At 39.4% G+C, this 13,809-nt stretch overlaps 1 protein-coding gene across 1 annotated transcript; it reads left to right on the top strand.

Moving 5' to 3' along the window:
- Positions 1–9,871: 9,871 nt before the first annotated feature.
- Positions 9,872–11,612, top strand: LOC114365466 (uncharacterized). The gene has a single exon (XM_028322049.1). It carries the CDS (start codon positions 9,897–9,899, stop codon positions 10,833–10,835), a length of 939 nt encoding a protein of 312 aa, XP_028177850.1. The 5' UTR covers positions 9,872–9,896; the 3' UTR covers positions 10,836–11,612.
- The last annotated feature ends 2,197 nt before the right edge of the window (positions 11,613–13,809 follow it).

Genomic DNA, 13,809 nt, shown 5'->3' with positions numbered 1-13,809 from the left:
TTGTATATAAGCGCGCGCCAATACGTATGCGGAGCGCACGCACACACCGACAAAATTCAGCGCACCTCACCGCTAATCCACGCAAAATTTTGTCAGTGTGTGCGTGCGCGCCGCATACGTATTGGCGCGCTCACTTACAAACCGCGTTCGAGCGTTTCTATGAAGATGACCTACTCATTTGTATTTACTCTGGTACCACCCCATTTTTGTAATCCGCCGTCGTGCACCGAGATAACGATTTGCATTGTATTTGCGGATTAAACGTGAATCGGAGTAAAATAAATACGATTTAGAATTACTATTGGAAATCTCACCTATCTACATAAAAACGGGACTATTTACACCTCTCGTTCCCATCGCTGCATTGCTGCAACTCCTGTGTAGCCAGGATTTATAACTAAACCCAACCAGTGAAGGTTAAGTCAACCTACGTCACAAAATGGCAAGCCCCGAGTAAAAATGGCCACCACCAACTTGTATACTGCATTCCGATGATTTGTTGATACTACTAAGAAGTGGCACGAAAATTAAAATGTCCCATCCTATTATTTATTCCGATTTATTCTTCCGAATATAAAATAACCACTGTCTCTCCAATCCCACTTCAAAAAGGACAAAGTTCGTCCGATTATGTAGGTTGTTTTGTTTCCGCATTACTCCACATATCCTGGGATTGATTCGGAGATCGCGCATGCATTATACATGCGACCTTTCGATCACGATAAGGGCGCAAAAGGTAGGGTTTATGCCTACCTAGAATTTGCGTCCAGTGAAAAAAGTAATATCCATGTTTTTGGTACTTTGCTGAGGTAGCAGATCGCTTGGACACAAACCGTCGTTCCTTCATTTGGGAAAATAATCAGATAGATGCACGGAATAGAAATCAAGTGTTTTTTACTTTGTGGGCCAATTTTTCAGTCCTGTCTTCTTACTTCTTAGTAAATGAGTAGAAAAGAGGATTAAAGAGGTCGCGGCCCCCGGCGGTAGGTATGGATAGGCCATTTTCCTGGGTAAAAAAAAAAGGTGGAAGGTTAGATACATAAAAAAATATTCTACTAAAGAAATCTGTTGATACAATAATGGGACAAGTGCCACATGATATGGACTACTATGGTGTCTTTATCATTTGCATTAAATTAAAAGCACATAAAAACTTTTTTCTTAGAATTTTCTTGCTTAAAGATCCTGCCTGACATGCCTTGAGAAGTCTTTTGCTTACTAAGTAAAAACAGCGGCAAAACCGGCAAAGCCCACCGGCGTTTTACCATTTTTATGGTCAAGCCTAGATTGCATTTGCGATACAGCGTTTGATTTCACTTTAACCGCTCTCTGATAATGGGCTAATATTTTTATGTTAGTATTGGAATATGAATTTATGATTATTGACTCAGTATCAAGCAGGTTATCATCACTAGAGGTATTTATTAAAATGGCTAGAGACTTAACGGGAGTGGTAATAGAAACGATGTAAAATTTTCAATTTGCTTTGAGCATTTATTCTAGATAGCTATCTTTCTTTCTATCTACGTAATTCCGTAGAAAAATACCTTTTAACCTTTAGAATTAAACTCGTGTTTTATAATTTGGCTCTCCCCAAATTCTCTCGAATTAAGTGAGTTCCGACTAAAATCAATTTGTAGATGGAACTTTGTAGTGAAACCATTTTGTAAATGGTTTGGATCATTTGAAAGATAAACTAATTTAAATCATAAGGAATCTTTAGCGTTTGAACTACGCTGGATATTAAAGGATAGCCGTATTTGGGAATGCCAAACAATTTTAGGATTTAATTTCAATAAAATTTCCATTAGAATAAGTATGCTTTAAGTCAGAACAGCCTACGTTGAAAAATAACATTATTTTACTTAGTATTGCTGTAATTGCCTCTGTAAGCGTAATAAGAATCTGAACCTTTTTTAATAGTTATATTTTATGAAAAGGAACTATTTTACTGCTTTGTGTTCAAATTTTCTGAATTAAAAGGATTATTTCGACCTCTGCCTTTGTTAATCATATACCTATATTAACCAGAATCAGAATCTATCGTTCGTGAATGTAAATTTATTAGTCTACTGTCCGTTTTCACCATCAATCCCTAATTTTTAAGTGACCCCTATGGTGACACTTAACAAGAATTTTGATTACAAAGGGGTCACTTAAAATTTAGGGATTGATGGTGAAAACGGGCATACGTATTTTAGTTTCGACGTTATTGTTGAACAAGGATACCCCTTCCCAGCGGTTCCATGCGCGGTTAACATGCGAAAATGCACTGCGTCAAAGAATCCCTTAAAGTTTGATCACTACATGCCCGACACACTGAAAGTTTTTAGATTCAATTAGTTTTTATTTGACTGTACTTTTGAAAAGGTGCGAGTTGACGAACAAAATAATAGGTAAAATCAGAATTTCCCACCTCGCACCTGCTAGCGAGTTTGACAGGTGCGAGATGACGAACAACCCGTTCGTTTCAGCCAAATGACGCTGACATCCAGTGTCCACTGCTGGACAAAGGCTTCCCCCAAGGATTTCCATAACGACCGGTCCTGCGCTGCCTGCATCCAGGTTCTTCCCGCGACCTTCAGCAGATCGTCGGTCCACCATCAGAATCTTTCTTCTTCTTCTTCTTCTTTTCAGCCAAATGACGTCCACTGCTGGACAAAGGCCTCCCCCAAGGTTTTCCACAATGAACGGTCCTGCGCTGCCCGCATCCAGGCTCTTCCCGCGACCTTTACCAGATCGTCGGTCCACCTAGTAGGAGGCCTGCCCACGCTACGTCTTCCAGCCCGATCAGAATCTTTATTTCCGTAAAAACACGGTTGGTAGTTATATGGAGACTAGCGGCCGCCCGCGACTTCGTACTTTCGTAAAATCCGGTCTTAGTGAACACCTACCTTCTAAAAGGAACCCCCACGCAAAATTTGAGACTCCTAGCACTTGTAGTTTCTGAGATTTCGTGATGAGTGAGTCAGTCAATCAGTGACCTTTCGCTTTTATAGATATAGTAGATGTTAGGAGTGCTCGTGATAGCATAGCATTATTGCGGCGTGATTATTTTTGTTACTTATTACTAAAACACAGAATAAGGTTCCACGTGCAAACACCAAAAAGGCAAACAAAGTTGGTTTACAAACACTAATATCTTACAAAAGCGTGTTTTCAAACGGCCACGATGTTGTGACTGCGGCTTTAATACCACGTTTCAATGGCTTCCTATTGGTGTTGATTGAATTTGATTTGATTTATGATCGCCGAGACGTGGCAGCGTTTGATGCTTGGTTGGGCTGAGTAGATGTTGATAACAGAACGATTAGGATTGATACAGTAGCCATTACAGTAGTAAGTAATAGTAAAATTTTGTGGAGAATTTGCACGTATTACCTTCAACATAAAAAAGTATGTATTTAGTGTGAAAAAAGGGCTGTTTAGAAATTCCAAACATGAAAAAACGGTCATGAATTGCTAATTTCTTCATATTTTTTTTTATGGAAAGCATAAAATAACCCATGGGCCCGTTTGACTTTTCATAAAATACTTATTTAATTTATTGATATAATATTCACTACAAATTAAGAACAAAGGACAAACAAGACCGAGACGCTATGTAAAGTTGAACTTATTGTATAAAGAAAGACTTTTGTCTAAGTTTCAAATTCATCAATACACTCATCACACGTGTAGAATCTAGAATATTCATTACTAAATTAAAGATCTACTTTCTCTATTACTTAATTAATTACATTCAAAGCCAGCAACAGCCGTAACTTTGTAAAGATCGTTAAACGCTCCAAATAAGCCAACCGGACAAAAAGATCCCTGGACCGAATAGAACTGGTTTCCGAACTGTTGGATCCGAAGGTAAAATTACGAGAAGGTTCCATAGGTAAGCTTTTACTCCTTATTCCGAGGGGACAAAGCTCAAAATGGGATAGAACTATAGTGCGGGAATTAGTATTGTGTAATCTAATGCCTTACTAAGCTGTGAATACTATTTTAGTAAAAGTCGAAATTTGGTTCCTAATCATAATTAGGTACAAGAAAGTAAGTGAAACAAAAATGTATGACCATGATTTTGACATGATGACATAATGTACGAGTATGAATAAAAATAACCGTCAATTGATTGAAGCGTGGACAAAAGCATGACAAAAATAAAATGACAAAAGTCAAGTCATGTTAAAAACAAACCTAAGACAAAATTAAGAATACGCACTGCGGAAAAACTTGAATGCTACATAAATGTTAATGAGTCTACTATACAGTGTGAGTCACGTTAAAGTGTACATATGAAAATAGATGAAACTAGACCTATTTTTATCGACAAAAAAGAGGTCGATCGATCATTGCAAACGTTGTGATAGGGATAGAGACATGCGATTTTTGGTTTTACGAAGGTAATACGATAGAGAATAATACAAAGTAATAAAAACCACCGTTTATAGGGGCATTTTTTGGAGAAATTTATCAAATAACCAAAAAAACATGAATTTAAAAGCAGATTTTTTTCAAAAAGTTTCGTATTTTATTATTTGTTGGCCTTTTTTGTGTATTTTATGTATTTTTTTAGTATCGCCTGTTATTTAGCATTATTACTGTTTTTATTTTATCACGATATACCGCTTAGTTTAAAAGTTATTACGTTTTCTTTACAATAAGTAATTAGAAGTGTAACGTTGCCGTTTGCTGTTTTTTCACAAATTAATATTTCTTCTCAATATTCTGATTTTGGATACCACTAGCCTTGCGTAAATATAGTCTTATGTACTATAGATTCGAGTATTTTAGCTGGCGTCGATAGCACTGCGACCGGCCTATACTCGTCCACTCTCATTCCAGATCCCCCCTTGGGCACCGGAACGACCCTAGTTGTTTTCCATCTGTCCGGAAAGATCGACCCTTCGAAACATTTATTGAAAATGTAAAACAGCGGCTCCACCAGTACCAATCCACAATCCTTGAATATGTACGGTGGTATGCCATCCGGGCCCGCGGACCGCTTGGGCTGCAGGCGCTGCAGCGCGCGGCGCACGTCCTCCGGCCGCAGCCGGCCCAGCTCCACGCGCGCTGCGGCGTTGGCGCCGCCAGCCGCCTCCACCGCTGCGCTCACATTCAGTTCCGCGCGCTCCGTACTATACACCGCGTGAAAATACCTAGCAAACTCATCCGCAATCTGTTGGCCCGAGAGTATCTCACCGTTGTTCAAGATCGTTTTTGTGCCAGTATTACCTCTTTTGGATTTGACGTAGTTCCAAAAAGATTTTGGATCGTCTCGCAGGTTATGTTGCACTAATATTTCATATTGCGTGCGAGCCGATTTAATCTTTTGTTTTACCCTGGTTCTTAGTTGAGCGAACGCGTCATAATCTATTTTCATCCTACTCCTTTTATACCGTTTATGAAGAACAGTTTTATGCTTCAAGTCACTAATTATCTCAGCCGTATACCATACAGGATAGATATTGTTATGATTAGTCTGAATAGGCTTTTTTCTAGGAACACATTCGTCAATAACTGAATTAATAGTGTCATAAAAAAACACTAAGCCGTCCTCCAATTCTAAATTATACAGTGGCATCCAATCTACGGTCGCTAGTGAGGAATATAACAACGCAAAGTTGGCTTTGTTAAAATTCCACTGTTGCACGTTATGCTCACGGCAGCCGCCAGAGGGCGCGGGCGACGCCGCCGGCGGTACGGCTGCGCGCGGGCCGGTGGCGCGGCGCGCGCGCAGCCGCACCGCCACCTCGAGCGGCGGGTGGTGCGCGTCCACAGGCACGAGCGGCGCCGCCGACTCGCTCACGCTCACCCCCACTCCCTCCTCGAACGTGCTCAGCACTAAATCCAAACAACGATTATTGCAATTACCTATTCTGTTACTCTGAGTGAATGAACAATAAGTTTGAAAATATTCATAATAATTAATTACATACGACGAACAAGAATGCAAATTGAAATCACCTATTACTACTATCTCACTATAATGGTTACAAAACCGTTCAATAATACTAAACAATAACATGTATTCACTGTCACTACTATTTGGTGGAATATAAACCACACATAACAAAAATAAAAATCTGTTCCGATAGACAGCGGCGCAAGCTAGTTCAAACGCATGCTCGTCAATGTTTATGTTACTCGGTATCGGCACTTGACGCAGCTCGAAACGCGGTGTGGCCACGAGAAACGCGCCGCCCTGCTTCCGCCCGTCGTCCCGGTCACAGCGAATGATGTTATATCCCGATGGTACTATTTCTGCATCATGGATTGATTTATTGCAGCCAGTTTCTGTGACGGCGAATAAATCAGCATTTGACGCTGATACACCTGCATAAAAATCATCCAATTTTGTTCGGAGTCCTCTGACGTTTTGATAGTATATCTCAACTTGTTTAGTCGGGATTTTTTGATTTCCCGACTGATTTCCGAAACCACACCCATTCACAAAACTCGATATTCACAGGCCAGTTCTCTGGTTTACATAACTCACTGTATTTGCTCTCCGGGACTCCTATAATAAAGGACGCGTAGTCTCTTTCCGTCTTATGTTTAATTCTGTCTACTTTGATAGGGACGTCCTTGCCACAGATATTTTGAACATATTTTTCTAGTTTTTCTGTTGAGGTTTCTGCTTGGAGACGCCATACGTGTAAGTACTTCTTTCGTTCGGTTCCTTGTATATCGACTAGGTGTGTACTTCCGCCTTTTTTGACTTCACTATTAGGATACCTACTTTTTTTCCTCTGTACAACCGTCCAATCTTGTGCATCTACAGTTCTATTATTTTGGACAGTGTCTTCCACGTTACATTTTTTGATGCTACTTGTATTTTCCTTTGCTTGCATCTCCGCCTTAGTCGGTAAGCTCGCTGGTTTCGTGGCCCCACTCGTAACTTGATTTTGTGCAACTACCCTCGCAAACGAAACTGTTAGAGGCTGTTTTTGTTGAACTGGTGCAGTTATTATCTCCTCTTTTTCAGTTTTTGACTTCAACATCTCTTCCAGTTGCTTATTTTTTTCTGTCAGGGCCATGATTTTAGTTTCTAGTAGATCGACCTTTTGCGCCTTTTCTTGAACTACCGTCATTATAGTTCTTAACTCTTGTAGTTGAGTTTCGGTTTTAAGAAATCTATTTTTAAGCAGTTCATATTCCGTCGCCTGTTCGTTCATACGTGCCTTCATTTCCGAGCGAAACTCGCGTAGCTCTTCTAATATTTTGCTCTCGGTATCAAGGATGGACAACTCATTTGGATTGAGACGACCACCTCTTTCAGTGTTGATGAAGCAAGTTGGTGTAAATGTTTTGTTCATAATGGTGCTTCCACGTACCGGTGTATTAGTGTTATCCCGCTTTGGAACAGCGCACATGCATTCTGGACATACCCATGCATCCTTGTATTCCTGAGTGAAACTTGCGAATTTCTCCGCTGTCACGGCGATACACTTCAGGTGATACATTTTCTTACATGGTTCTTGAGAACACTCCATAAATAATATATCAAATATTGCGGCATCGCACCCACCACATTTCGTACCCATTTGAGTGATTTCTCACTGCTTTAAGTATATTAACTTTAAAATTTATTCACTAGCAATATAAACACGTCCGCTCGAGTTCAATTTTGTGCCATGTAGTTTCATGCAGAGGTCGTCCGCCATAACCGTAAATAACGGTGACCGCATGCAGCTTACGTTCCACGAATTCTAACAACCCTTTTCGCTCGCAGTTAATTAATGTTCTTTTGCAAGGGCAAATTGTTTATGGTAAGCCTGACTAATCACCATAGACTAGGAGCAGTGAGTTCTATAGAAAATTATTTGTACAAAATTAGTAACGAAGACCAAGTGGACGAAAATGGTCGTATTTTTTTATTCAAATAAAATCATTTTTTTGTAAAAACATAAGTGAACATGTGGAATTCAGGTGGTACATAATGAGTAGAACTCAATGTTTGGCCTATAAGTGGCGTACAAATTAGTCTCATATAAAGTTAATTAAAACTCATGTCTCAGCAATTTCCTTAAACTGCTTCTTCAATCGATAAATTTTCCGTTTATTTGCAAAAAATAAATCCACTAAAATAGACCTAGAAGTCTAATGCCCGTTTTCACCATCATCTTAAAGTGACCCCTATGAAAACAAAATTCCTGTTATGTATTACCATAGAGGTCACTTAAGAATTAGGGATTGATGGTGAAAACGGGCATCAGGATAACTAAAATGTAAATGAGGCCTTAAGTCTTAGAAAAGAAACCATTCTTAGAATGCAAAGAGTATTGGTTTCTCATTTTAATAACACTTTGGAGTCCAGCCAAATAGGTAGGTACTCCAGACTACAGGGAAAATCCAGGCGGTCCCAGCCCTAGCATAGCCATTTTCGAGTTGCATTTTCGTTGCCTGTTTTTTAACTTTTCAAAATTGGAACGCGCCGTTATGGTGACTGCCAGTGTTTTATATTACTTTTTAAAGTCACGGCTGAACGCCTCGCTTTTTACTGGCCAGTTACAGTTTTGACTTTTTACAGAAAATAAAGAGAAAAAAAGGTTGCACAGATTTAATAAATTAAATATCCTTGGACATTTTTACACTGCGCTTCTAGTCCCAAACTAAGCAAAGCTTGTACCATGGGTACTAGACAACGGATATAAACATACTTAAATACTTTTTTTTTGTAAATACATACACATTATACACAGAAAACACCCAGTCCAATACAAACAAATATGTTCATGCACACAAATATTTGTAGTGCGGGAATCGAACCCGCAACCTCCGGAATAGTAGTCCGTTTCGAACCACTACACCAAACGGCCGATGAATATTTAAAAGAATTTTTTTTTTTTCAATGTGAATATCTCCTACGAATGTGTGGAAATTTTTTACTCATTTTTATAAATACAGAGATGATATCACGAATAAAAGGCAGAGCAGAAGACCTAATAGAATTAATTACAATAACAGATGTACAGAGGTCTCAAAAGGTCATCTTGTTCCATTTCAAGTCTTATTTCATTGGCTAAAAGCTTAAGATTAATAGTTTTTTGCGACTCCGAGGTTTCAATGTCGCATATTGAGTCACGCTGTCTGGTTTGCATTCACTAGATTAGCTAGCGAATCGATTCAATGTATAATCACACGATTAGTGACGTCAGAATACACAATTAATACATATTTATTTTTAAAACATTCGTAAAAATGACAATGATTTGGGTTGGAGACCCCTCGTGGTTGATTAGTCTCGCTGGGTTATCTTAATTAAGTATGATGATTTCATTGAATTTCTGTATTTTTACCCGACTGCGCCAGAAGGAGGGTTATGTTTTTTAATAATGGTACTTATTAAAAGTAATTACAATTTCTACGGATCCGTGTGTGACGTATAGAGTGACAGTAAACCCATAATAAAGATTAGGTAAGCAATCCCGTAATGATTTTGCATCAAGTGACTTTACATAGTCCTTTGGGGTTCCCACAGCTGGGCTTACTCTTGAGTCTACTCGTTATCTTCGCACAGCAGTCCTACCTATCGGAATAAGGTGATAGAGTCACCAAGGGGATTTTGGGTAGGCTTAGAACTGACAGCGGACCGCCCCTCACTTGTTAGAAGAGTCCTTCCTTCGTGATAACTTATTGCCTTTCCCTAGGGCAAAATATGACAATAATAAAGTACATACTTACAAAGTAAACGTTTAAGTTTAAACTTACTGACCAATTATATTGTCAGTTTAATCTATAGATACTTATAATAAATCTGTAGAGAGGTCAATTCTGTACAGGAAATATATTTTCAAAATAACTATCAGGGGGTGATTAGTGATTGATACTGATACCAAAAATGCAATCAGTAAAATTTTTGTCTGTCTGNGAAACACACATCTATAATTGATAATTTCTCGATGGGTACTAAGGTAAATAAAAGAAGAGGTGCCTGCTTGCAAAGTAGTTTTGTGTTAGATAGCGGTCCTATCGGTCTTCAATATGAACCGGAATATAGATCCCCGCTGCAATCAGCTGTTGAAAAAGTTAACGAACTGCCCTCGTTAGCGGCACAATTATCATACACAACAATTGCTGGGGATACGTGTGTCCCTTTCGATTGCATGACAACCGACGAAACAGAGCACAAAGAGGCGCCAGCGGCGCCTACCGCGGTTTCGGTAGGAGTGAAAGAGAGCAGCTGCCGGGCGACCGCCGGATGCGCCGACTATGTTGGAGTGAGCGGGACGGAGATGGAGGCGGAGCGTGTTGAGGCCTCTATAACGGGCACTGCGGTTTCGGCGGAACCGGTCCTATCGGCAACTTGCGCGGGCGACGCGAACGCGTCTCCTACCACAAGTTCGAGATCGGTGAGTGAAAACGTTATGAGCGCGATAAATCGTGCTGCGCGAGTGCCGCGAGTTAATATGTCAATCCCAAGTGCGAGTTCGGGTCCACTGGTAAGGGACACTAATTACTTCGAATGGCAGGTAGTGAAAAATAAATCGGCGAAACGTTATAAACTTATAGGTCAAAAGGGCTGCGCAGTGACTGAGCCAAATGGTAAATTTAGAGCGGCTGATGTCAAAGTGCCGCTTTTAATTTCGAATGTCAGTAAGGACACAAGTGAAGATGACATTATTACATACATTAAGGACAAAACAAGTGAAATAGTGGCTTTAAAAATGATAAATATGAAAAAAAATAAGGAGTACAATGCATATAAGTTGTTTGTATCTAAGAGTAAATTAAACTTATTTCTTGATGATAACTTTTGGCCTAACGGTATAACTTTTAGGCGTTTTGTACGCTTTATGTACAAAACAAGATCAGAGAAGTTAGGTACAGTTTCTAAATAATTATTTTTATGTCTATGGACCCTAAGTGTGATCTTAAGTTAATTAGTTTCAACTGTAAGGGTGCTAAACGTTCACTAGATGACATTCGTGAGTTGTGTAAAGTTTATGACTTGGTGGCCTTACAGGAAACATGGTTACTCCCCCATGATATACCGATATTGGGAACTATATATAATAATTTTGAATACACCGGTAAGTCGGCGGTAGATACCTCTGCGGGTTTATTGGTTGGCAGACCATATGGGGGAGTAGCCATCCTATGGAGAAAGGGTATTTTTGATAAGGTTACAATTCTAGATTGTAAAAGCACCCGTTTGGCTGCAATCCGGGCTACATTGGGTGATCGCTCCATTCTTGTCTTTACGGTTTATATGCCTACTGACTCTCTCAACAATTTGCCGGTCTTTACTGAGGTGTTGGGTGAAGTAAGCGCAATAGTGGCGAGCGAAGATGTTGAGAGTCTATTTGTCTTGGGTGATTTCAACGCTCATCCTAATGAGTTATTCTTTAAAGAACTTAACAACTTTTGTCTTGACCAATGCTGGGTTTGTGCCGATCTAGAAAGGCTCGGGTTGCAGTCGGACACTTACACATTTGTCAGTGAGGCCCATGGATGCAGACGATGGCTTGACCATTGTATTGTTTCAATGTCAGCCGAAAAAACCATTGTAAGGATGAGTGTAATAGAGGATGTATTTATATCAGATCATTTACCCCTACTTATACAGTGTAATTTAAATGTTGTACGGCCTAAGTTATTGTCCCAGAGCATACGTCGTAGCTCTGNGTGTGTGTTGTGTTTTTTTTTTTTTATGTTGCTTTCCCTCCTAAAAATTAGCCTTTAAAAACATGGTGTAGAATCACTAGGTACTTGCTTATTTCCAGTTTTTATTAAAACACTGCAATTTTGGTTGGTTCTGTTAGATTATGGAACTTTAATAATGTGTATGATTGACCAATATCAAATTCTTACCCACGACGATTCATAAAAGTTGTTAGGGTTTCAACCTCAGTTGTTGTAATCCATAAGATAGAAGAAGTAGCAGGTTAGAATCTCGACTGAATACATTTGAATTCAGTGTGATGAGCACATATTTTTGAGAAAATTAAGAATTAACCATAGGCTCTTAAGTACTACTTACATTCCCTCTAATATGGTCAAGTGAAGCGATGGCTGGTTCACTCGTCATGTCTGTGAACAGGCGCTGGTTCGCTGTTTAATATACCACGCAATTTTGTATACCCATTATACACTATACAAGAATGCATGGTACATTCAGTGAACTGCTCCTCAATCGAATGTACCTACTACTGCTATTTCTATTTATTTATATTAACCGGCAGACAGTGGTGACTGAGTTTGTTGCGGCGCTTCTTCTCAGCACTTGCCAAATGTTGGTCTCGAAGCGCTGGTAGGGTAAAAAGATTATGAGACATGTAGAGGCTCCTTAAGAGCAAAATGACGATTTGTAAGAACTATTTATTAGTCTAAACAAATAAAGAAATTTTGACTTGACTTGACTTGACTGGGGCACTTTTTCCTCATGTAAATGATAATACAGATATCACTTAAAATTAGCACAACAGTAACAAAAGATCAACAAAGGTTCGCTAAACCTTCATTCATTCATTCTCCTCGCATAGACGTTTAGCAGAACTAAGCTCGCCTTGACCCAGTGCGTAGCCCTAAACTGTGCTAAGTGACGTCTAAATAGACTACACTTACTTCGCAATATCTTTGCAGGTTCATGGAAATCCATAACTTTATCTACAGGGACTATTCCCACCTCTTATTCCCACCGCTGCAACTCCTGTTTAGCCAGGATCTACAGCTTGACCGCAAGAAACCCAACCAGTGAAAGCCAAGTTTGTCCCGGGGAAAAGTTAAACTGTCATTGGGCCCGCAACAAAATTAATCAGAAAAACTTCAAGATCATAAAATGCCGTGGTGTCGACATCTCAAAAACAAAAATGGTAAATAGTCACAATAATTCATTAATTTTATTTTATAATTTGCCACTTGTATGAATCACATCCTCATACACAGTCCTCAACACCATACATCAGGGCTCATGCAATAATTCATCCGAAGGCCGAGCCGTGTAGTCAAATGGACCGGAAAATAAACAGAAAAACCAAATCACTCATATTGCAGTGGACAAATCTTTGAAAAAAACGAAGCAAAAAACGCTCCATTTTTTGCCAGTAGCTGCGAACGGATCAAGCATAGAAACATATTCACGAACACGGTCACGATCAATTCTTAAAACCCAAGTAGTAATTCAAAGATTTACTTACACGATCTATCTTTGAGTAGGTAGACTTATCAGACCTTATTATTATGTTTTAAATTACAGATCGTTCTAGCACAGTATAGCTCATCTAAATACTGTGGTTCTAGGCTGTGTCAGCTACACAACTTGCAACTTCATTATTTGCATCAGCACCATATGAGATGTAGGCATTATTTATTACCTAGGTACCTACCTCATGACCTGCCTTCAGCAGTGAATTTGACACGATGAACCCAAAACATGGCTGAACTAATGAGTCTTTCTACCAAGTCGTGCCAGCCAGAGCCACATACGTAGAATGTCCATAATAATTCTATGATATTTTCGTTCACCGAATACTAAAGGTTATAACTACGCCCAGCTAATGTCATCCCGCTTATTGCTGTTGTTCTAAATGATTGACAGTTAGGGCTTTCTGAATAATATTGTAGAGCAACCTCGGGTGATGCATATTCATTGTCGTATACTTACATATTCAATTATTCCGATGGGTATTTGCAATATCTTAAGTTGCGAAATCTTTATGTTTAAATAATAACAAAACCTTAATAGAACTTTTCAAGTAGGTTTGATAGAAAAATCTGTCTTATAAAAATGTCTTCGTTCGTTTCAGCCAAATGACGTCCACTGCTGGACAAAGGCCTCCCCCAAGGTTTTCCACAATGCACGGTCCTGCGCTG

Source organism: Ostrinia furnacalis, unplaced genomic scaffold (assembly GCF_004193835.3).
Source record: "Ostrinia furnacalis isolate ACB-3 unplaced genomic scaffold, ASM419383v2 OfSCF7591, whole genome shotgun sequence".
NCBI classification, from domain to species: Eukaryota; Metazoa; Arthropoda; class Insecta; order Lepidoptera; family Crambidae; genus Ostrinia; species Ostrinia furnacalis.
This window is presented reverse-complemented; position numbering and strand designations above follow the sequence as displayed.